Source organism: Pteropus vampyrus, unplaced genomic scaffold (genome assembly GCF_000151845.1).
Source record: "Pteropus vampyrus isolate Shadow unplaced genomic scaffold, Pvam_2.0 Scaffold313, whole genome shotgun sequence".
In the NCBI taxonomy this organism is placed as follows: Eukaryota; Metazoa; Chordata; class Mammalia; order Chiroptera; family Pteropodidae; genus Pteropus; species Pteropus vampyrus.
In genome coordinates, this window is record NW_011889094.1 from 707,101 (window position 1) to 715,279 (window position 8,179).

Consider the following 8,179-nt stretch of genomic DNA (forward strand, 5'->3'; position numbering starts at 1 on the left):
TGCATGTGTGCGTGCGTGCGCGTGCATGTGCGCATGCACTGTGCCTGCATGTGTGTGCATGTGCGTGTGTGCATGTGTGCGCATGCGTGAGTGTGCATGCATGTGTGTGCCCGTGCACATGTGGATGCATGTGTGCATGTGTGCATGTGCTTGCATATGCGCGCACATGTGTGCACATGCATGTGCATGTGTGTGCCCGTGCACATGTGGAAGCATGTGTGCATGTGCGTGCATGTGTGCAGTGTGTGGATGCATGTGTGCATGTGCATGTGCTCGCATGTGTGTGTGTGCATGTGTGCGCACGTGTGTAAATGTGTGTGTGCCCGTGCACGTGTGGATGCATGTGTGCCTGTGTGTGCATGTGTGCACATGCGTGCGTGCGTGTGTGCATGCACTGTGCCTGCATGTGTGTGCCCGTGCATGTGTGCATGTGCGTGTGCATGTGCTTGCGTGTGCGTGTGTGTACAGGTGTGAGAATGTGGGTGAGTGGGATGCAAATATAAACACCTGAATAAAATGCCGCTGTCGTCATCTAGTTAGCTGGTCGCCCTTGACATGCTGACGTTTTATAATGAAAAATTAATTGCTCGAAGGATTGATTCTGAATAAATTTTAACAATCTAAAATATCCCATTTACGAGCTGAAAAAAACAGATCACTGCCCTTGTAACATGATTTTAAGTGCATGCCAATTTTCTAGCCTGTTAACGTGTGAAGAGCGTGTCGCTAAGCTAATACCACAGACGTTTGTCGGGCTTGGGTGACAGAGGGCTCCTCACACCGTTCATAGCTGTCGGGACGGCCCCCTTGTGAAAGTCCGTGCTGTCCCCATTGTCTGCTAACTGCTTTTTGAATTTATGTCCAACCATGATTTGCCAGCATTTTCTTGAGCGTTAAATTCACAAAGGTCACTGTGCTGGACTCTTTAAACCCAGTCTGTCATAGGACCCTCTGAACACCTGTGTGAGTTGGGGACCCAACTGTGTTCCCCTGAGAAGTTAGGAAGCTGAGGTGCGGGACATTCCTATGAGTCGCCAGGTGTAACTACCTATGAGCAGCAAGGCTGGCCACCCTCCCCCCACCCCCTGTCCACAGGGGGCCATGTCTTATCTGCTGTGTGGCTTATTAGGAACACATCTTCGTGTCAGCCCCAAATCGTGACAAAAGTAAGCTGTCCTTTATGGATCAAACTGTGGAGACTGGCCCCTCGGCGCCCCTGTCACAGGCCGAGGCATGGGGCTTTCAACCTGAGGCACCCGTCCGCCTTCCCGTCCGTCCATCCGTCTTCCAGACGTTGGGTAGTTGAAGTACATGTAGGACAAAGAATCAAAAAAGTGATTTTCGGCCAGACGTGGAGGGAGGGGAGATTTTTAATGCCTCCTGCGACCGTGCTCGCCATTCCCAAGGCCTCCTGGCCGAGGCCGCTGTGGCTCACGACCGAATCTCGTCTCCTTTGTCCAGCCCCAGCTAAAACGCCCACGTGCAGCCCCTTTTTGGGGTGTGGTCGTTGAAAAGGCAGAAGTCTCGAAAAGGCTGAGAGAGCACGCTGACACCCGGCACCCGCCCTGCCGGGAAGGCTCCGCGGGACGCGGGACGCAGAGAGAGCGGGGGTGGCTCCCGGGGGGCCCTGATGACGGAGCCCCGCTGTATTTCAACAATGGCCGATCGTCACTGTCACCCAGGACCCTCGGCTGAGCTAGGCAGCATGTCACTGTCACAGCATAGGACAGGGAGACAGCTCACCCTCAAGGAAAGGGCGGTGGCACCAGCCTACCTCAGGTGGCCCCACTGTGCGCCTCCGAGGCGCTCTGATCCATCTCTTGTACTTCCCCGCAGCCGAAGCAAATGCTATCAGCGAGGACACGGAGACACTGCGCCTGAGCCCGCCGGGCACTGAGCACGTGGTCCCCGGCGCTGAGCACGTGGTCCCTGGTGCCGAGCACATGGTCCCCAGCACAGAGCATGTGGTCTCCGGCACAGAGCACGTGGTCCCCGGCGCCGAGCAGAGGCCCGGGGTGTGCGAGCGCTCTTGCGAGGAGCTGAGCAGCATGGTCAGCGAGCTGTCGGGGCTGCGCGTCATCGTCAACCAGCTGCACGAGAATCTGCACAAAGTGGTGGGTGCCAGGGGCCCAGGGCCAAGCACCGCGTCCCCCGTCGTGACCTCCACCACCCACCAAACCGTTTGGGGTCTCCGCGGGGCTCTGCAGGGGTGTGGCCAGAGCACAGCTGGGTGCACATGAGAGGGACTGGGACCCTGTGTGGTAGGGCGACACGTCCCCCAGAGAGTCACCTGGGAGAGTCACCTCTGCGGTGACGGGAGTCACCCACGCAGAGGGGTCCAGCGTGGCGGGGTGGCCGCGGAGCCTGAGACGTGGGCCTGTCCCTGAGGATATGACATGCCCATGGCCACTCTGAGTTCACGTGCACAGCACGCAAGCAGGGGACTGTCGCAGGTGCTTTGGAGTTTGCGGGTTAAAGTTGAGAGAAAGTCGTCCATGGTGATGAGGTTCCCTGAGCCATGTCATTCTTGGCGGCTGCAGGCTGAGCTCCTGCCCAGTGGGAGGCGACTGTGGCTCGTGCCCCAGGGGACACGGAGGGAGCGCTGGGAAGGGGTCTCGCGTCTGGGTTTCCTCCTGTCCCGAGGGCTCGCAGGAGATGCTTGTGTCACCGCCTGTCCCCATTGCCCTGCTCCACGGTGCAGGGGCCCTGAGCCCCTGAGACTCTGCAGGATGGCGTGGGACCAGCACCATGTCCCTTCCATGGCTGGCCCAGGGAATGCGCGGAGCTGGGGCAGCTCATGGCAAAGGTCAGGGCGCCGGCTAGGGAAGCACATTCTGGAACATTCCACCACATGCACGGGCTGGGGCAGGAATAGGGGTTGGAGCATGACCTCCGCAGGGTGCCGCTGACTGTAGGGGAAGTCGCAGGTCCTCGGATATGGCGGCAGCTTGGTTTTCTGGGTGAGTTGACTTGACAGATGCTTGTCCTGAGAGGCACGTTAGGTATCTCTGAGGGCGGGCGCCTCAGCCTGGCTGGGGAGCACCCGGTGACAGCAGCCGGCCATAGCGCCTCGGCCATGAACTGATCGGCCAGGACACGCTCATGCAGCCTGCACCGGGGTCAGGGCGGCGGCGAGCTCCCGGGACACCAAAATCGGGGAGGTTGTGTTTCTGTGTGTTGGGGCTGGAGATGGTCCACGACTTCCATCCAGTTCTCAGAGGTCCTATTAGCCCATCAGAAGCCACCACTCAAGGACCATGTCCCCAGGGAGCTTCGGCCAGGGGAGGGCGCTGGGGGAGGGGTGAACGATGCAGCATTCAGGGCATAGTCGCTGTAAGTTTCACTTACTCGTGTTTTTAAATTTTGTATTTTCCACCCCCAGACAATAAGAATCTTGTGTGTGCTTGTCCTGCCCTTGCCTCCTGAGGTGACAAGCGGAGTTCAGTTTCCAGCTGGGGTTGGCCAGGAGGGCCACCCTGTCCCTTCTCCCCGCCGCTCTGTCCCTTCCCCTGCCTCCCTGTCCCTTCTCCCCGCCGCCCTGTCTCACTATCTGGCGCTGCCAGGCAGCTTTGTCTGCTGGGCACGGTGACTGCAGGGACCAGACATTAAGCGAGCAGGTGCGGCTGAGGTGCCTTTGGCTAAGAGCTCCGGGGTGCGATGGCACCTGTGGAGGTGTGACACAGATTGAGTCATCGTCACCCTTGGTGGCTGTGTCATCTCACCAGAGATGCTCTACAGGCCAGTCAGTCCCCACTCCCGACGGCGAGGGCTGTTGAGGCAGCAGGGACGTCTGCGTCTGCGAGCGTGGTGACCCGTGTCCAAACTTAAACCGTCCCCGGATTTTCCAGTCTAGCGACAACCAGTTCCTCTGGGAGCTCATCGGCGGCCCCCCAAAGACAAGGAACGTGTCGGCTTGCTGGCAAGATGGCCGGTTCTTCGCAGAAAATGAAACCTGGGTGGTGGACAGCTGCACCAAGTGCGCCTGCCAGGTGAGGCCTCAGACGCCCTCTCCCGCCTGGGCCTGGGCCTGGGCCCCGCGTTCACGTCTCACGCATGTCACACGAATGTCTTTCTTTACTTGTAGAAGTTCAAAACCGTGTGCCACCAGATCTCCTGCCCGCCCGCGACCTGTGCCAGCCCGACCGTGGCAGAGGGCGAATGCTGCCCCTCCTGCTTCCCCTGTGAGTGTCGCCGAGAGCGAGAGACGCCTCCGTCCAGTAGTGGCCGGTAGTTTCGCCAGCAAGGGGAGGGCTGAGGCCTGGACTGGCATGGTCAGCGTGGGGCAGGGCGACCTCCAGCCCGTACCTGGCCGCTCGTCGCTCCCGGGGCCCAGGGTGTGGCTGGCTGCGAGGCTTTGAAGCCAGGGGCCGTGTCCCGGCCGTCCCCCCTCAGTGGGTGAGCACTGGGGCACAGGGCCCGGTGAGGGAACCCCGCTGTGAGGCAGGCCCGTGCGGAGCCCAGAGGCAGGGGCGAGTAAGCCTCGCAGACGCGTCCTCTGGAGGAATGAGAATGCCAAACGGACGAACGAGCCGGCCGCCATCGCCCAAGCGGTGCATTCTAGTCACAGAGGCTCGCTCCCCGGAACAGACAGTGACACGGAGGGAAGGGACGCGCGTCCACACCGTCCCTGCCCCATGGAGGCGCCCACATCCCGACAGCTGAGTTGACAGGAGAGCCTCACTTGGGGTCCCCACAAGGCGCAGGTGGCCCTAGCCCACCGCAGTGCTGTTCCTGGCCCTCGGTGGCCCCTGTTGCCACTTGGTAGGTGCCTCAGGTCTGCTGAAGTCCCTGCTGCTCTCTCACGCCCCCAGCCCCCAAGCGCTCTCCCGCCTGTCACTGCGCCTTCGCCCAAGCTTTTTCTCTGTCTTCCGTTCTGTACTTCCTGGAAATCAGTCACCCATCCCGGGGCTACCAGCGGCCCTGCACTCCGCACCCCACCCCGCCCCTACGCTCCGCGCCCCACCCCGGCCCTGCGCTCCGCGCCCCATCCCGGCCCTCTGCTCCGCGCCCCACCGGGTCCCCATCCCGGCCGTCTGCTCCGCGTCCCCACTGCGTCCCACCCCTGTCCCTCCCTCAGGCAGGGCCCTTTGCCTCCTTTCCTCCGTCAGCCATGGCGTCGAGTGAATCGCGGGTCCTGGGTTGGCTCTGGGTTGACCCCAGCTGGATTCGAGGCCCTGCTTCATCCTTCCCTGTGTCTTATCCTCACGCTCCTGGTCTGGGCTCAGGGCTAGTGACAAAGGCTGGGCACGTGCCGCTCCTCCGAGCTGCCCGGCGTCTCTCCCCACCAGGCCCCTCTGTCCTCCACTCGCCCTCCGTGTAGCCTGGGCTGGCCTGGTGGGGACGCTCGAGTGTGCAGACAGCCTCCGTCCCGCCGCTGGCCCCGCTGTGTGCCGTCCTCAGGGTGCATTCGAGAGATCGGGCTCAGCCCCTGGGGATTTTGAGCGGGTAGGACACCCCCGAGGTTCTGAGTCATCGTCTGTGAGACGCAGTGGTGATGGCGCTGCAGAGGCCATGCTGTGGTCCCAGCGAGCAGGCCAGCACGTGACAGCGCCTGACCTGCTGTGGCCAGCGGCTGTCACCGTACCAGAGGCCAGGAGTGTGGCTGCGGTTGCCTGGGGCCCACGTCGGCTCGGTTAGGGGTGTCACGGTGCTGGACTTCTGTCCTGCGTCCCGGGGCCCGATCACAGCGCGTTCCCGTGTTCCTTCTCCCCAGACGAAACAGAACGAGCGGCCGTGCCTCACCCTTTTCCAGGACTCTTCCATTTTTCCCTATCTCAAGGATTGTCGTCACCTGTGAGAAATTTATTCATAGGGAATTGTCTTCCTGTTTAATTGTCCCCAATTTGAATTATTTGGAACTAAGTTTAGCGACCTGTAATTCCAAGTGAAAATAGGCAAGTTCCGCCATGTGTAAATCAGCCAATGGAGGGTCCGTGGGAGTAAGTCTTAACGAGCCCGGGGGCCTCATGTGGAAGGACGGGGTCCCATCCACACCACCCGACCCCACGCTGGGCAGTGGCACCGCTGTCTCGGGCGCGTCCTCCGGTGTCCAGCACAGGACCCTCGTTGGGCGGTTCCCGCTGTTTATCCTCGGGGCCTCTGCCCACTACAGAGCGTCCTCCCCGTGGGAAGCTGACATCTGCTGTCCTGAGGGCGTGGTCCCAGGCATGGCGTGTGCCCGTCCGTCTGTGCCCGTCCGTCTGTGCCCGTCACCGGGCGGAGGCTTGACGGGATCCTTGTGTTTCCCACGCAGCGGCGGACGGCGAGGAGGGCTGGTCCCCGTGGGCGGAGTGGACGGAGTGCTCTGCCACCTGTGGGCCTGGCACCCAGCAGAGAGGGCGGTCGTGCGACGTCACCAGCAACACCTGCTTGGGCCCGTCCATCCAGACACGGGCGTGCAGCCTGGGCAAGTGTGACAACCGCAGTGAGTGTCAGGCCTCTCGGCCGTCCCCGTGGGGTGGGTCGGCGCCGCCCGCTGCCCTCTGTCCGAGGGCCCCAGTGGGCTCCCCTGGCATCCAGCCTGGTTGGTGGCCTGCCACTGATGGCCCGCGTTCCTGTGTGCTAGTCCGGCAGGACGGCGGCTGGAGCCACTGGTCGCCCTGGTCTTCCTGCTCTGCGACCTGTGGCCTGGGCAACATCACACGGATCCGGCTCTGCAACTCGCCGGTGCCCCAGATGGGCGGGAAGGCCTGCAAAGGCAGCGGCCGCGAGACGAAGGGCTGCCAGGGCCCGCCGTGCCCAAGTGAGTGGGACGGGCGGTGGGGCCAGAGCCGGCCGGCCGGCTCTGTAGCTGGACCTTGGCGCCAGTGCCCAGCGCCTGGGCCAGGCTGCGCTGTGTGAGCCAGAGCCTGGGCGGGGGAATGTCCCAGCCCGCGTGTCTCAGGACACGGCCGTCTCCGCCACCGGGTGGCGGGGTCCATGCTTCCGGGGCACATGCGGGCCCAGTGCCAGGACCTTCTGTGGGGACCTGATCACGGTGTCCAGACCCGGGAGAACAGACATGCAGGGTGATTTCTTCCACCGCCCATTACCTGTTTGTGCCAGTGATGGACGGCGGCCGTTTAAAATGGACCCCGATGTCACAGACCCTCTTGGGCACGAGCGCCTTGCGTATGTGGCAGAGGCGTGCCCGCTGCCAGCGGCCCCATCAGCGGTCCTCAGCCTCTAGACGCCAAGGCTGTGCGACTTCCCTTCCTGGAGGTCAAAACAGAACCAATCGAGATCCGTCATCGACACCAGCCCCTGGTCTCAGGCCGTCAGAATCACATCCCCCGCTCGTCCCTCCGTGTCCCTGCAGAGCAGGTCCCACCCGTCCTGACGGTCTCCCACTCTCCCTCCGCAGTCGACGGTCGCTGGAGCCCCTGGTCCCCGTGGTCAGCCTGCACGGTCACCTGTGCCGGAGGGATCCGTGAGCGGACACGTGTCTGCAACAGCCCGGAGCCGCAGCACGGAGGCCAGGCCTGCGTGGGGGACGTCCGGGAGCAGCAGATGTGCAGCCGGAGGACCTGCCCCATAGGTGGGTCGCCCTGGGCCTCCCGGCGCAGCCACAGTGGTCTTCCAAGTGCCACTGCGCCTTCATTTCGATTAAAAGTACGAAACGCACGGGAAACACAGCGGGGAAAACTCCGCTCTAGGCACGCAAGGAGCGCCGCCGTTAACCCGCACCACGCTCCTGCCGCACGTTTACGTAGAAACAGAACCGTGCCATGCAGAACAGATGCTGCACACACTAACGACCGCAGGACACACGCGTGACCGCCCACCGAGCTGTCCGTTCTTGGGGCTGGTCACGTCTGGTGGCTGCCCAGTATCACAGCACACGACACACTGGCGTTCCCTGACGGACTGAGTTTGACGGCAGCTGAGCCGCCGTCTGTCGGTGCCCACGCGAGCCCCTTGGCCGCGGTCGGTGTCCGTCCTGATGGGCGCCCGTGGGCCCGGCCCGGCCTCACCCCGCCCGGCCTCACCCCGCCCTGCCTCCCCGCAGACGGCTGCTTGTCCAACCCCTGCTTCCCTGGTGCCGAGTGCAGCAGCTTCCCCGACGGCTCCTGGGCCTGCGGCTCCTGCCCGGCGGGCTTCCTGGGCAACGGCACGCACTGCGAGGACCTGGACGAGGTGGGTGCCTGCCCGGCAGTGGGGGGTGGGGGCGGGGGCCGGGGAGCCGCGGGCTCACCTCCGC

General features: G+C 63.0%; 1 protein-coding gene across 1 annotated transcript in view; it reads left to right on the top strand.

Moving 5' to 3' along the window:
- The window catches only part of THBS2 (thrombospondin 2), a 23,604-nt gene that overhangs the window by 2,861 nt on the left and 12,564 nt on the right, over nucleotides 1-8,179 (top strand). Inside the window, exons 2-9 of the mRNA XM_023521740.1 lie at nucleotides 1,096-1,166; nucleotides 1,701-2,114; nucleotides 3,849-3,989; nucleotides 4,085-4,181; nucleotides 6,254-6,424; nucleotides 6,566-6,742; nucleotides 7,343-7,516; nucleotides 7,988-8,115. Coding sequence (XP_023377508.1) covers nucleotides 1,096-1,166; nucleotides 1,701-2,114; nucleotides 3,849-3,989; nucleotides 4,085-4,181; nucleotides 6,254-6,424; nucleotides 6,566-6,742; nucleotides 7,343-7,516; nucleotides 7,988-8,115 — 1,373 coding nt within the window. The remainder of the gene's footprint in view (nucleotides 1-1,095; nucleotides 1,167-1,700; nucleotides 2,115-3,848; nucleotides 3,990-4,084; nucleotides 4,182-6,253; nucleotides 6,425-6,565; nucleotides 6,743-7,342; nucleotides 7,517-7,987; nucleotides 8,116-8,179) is intronic.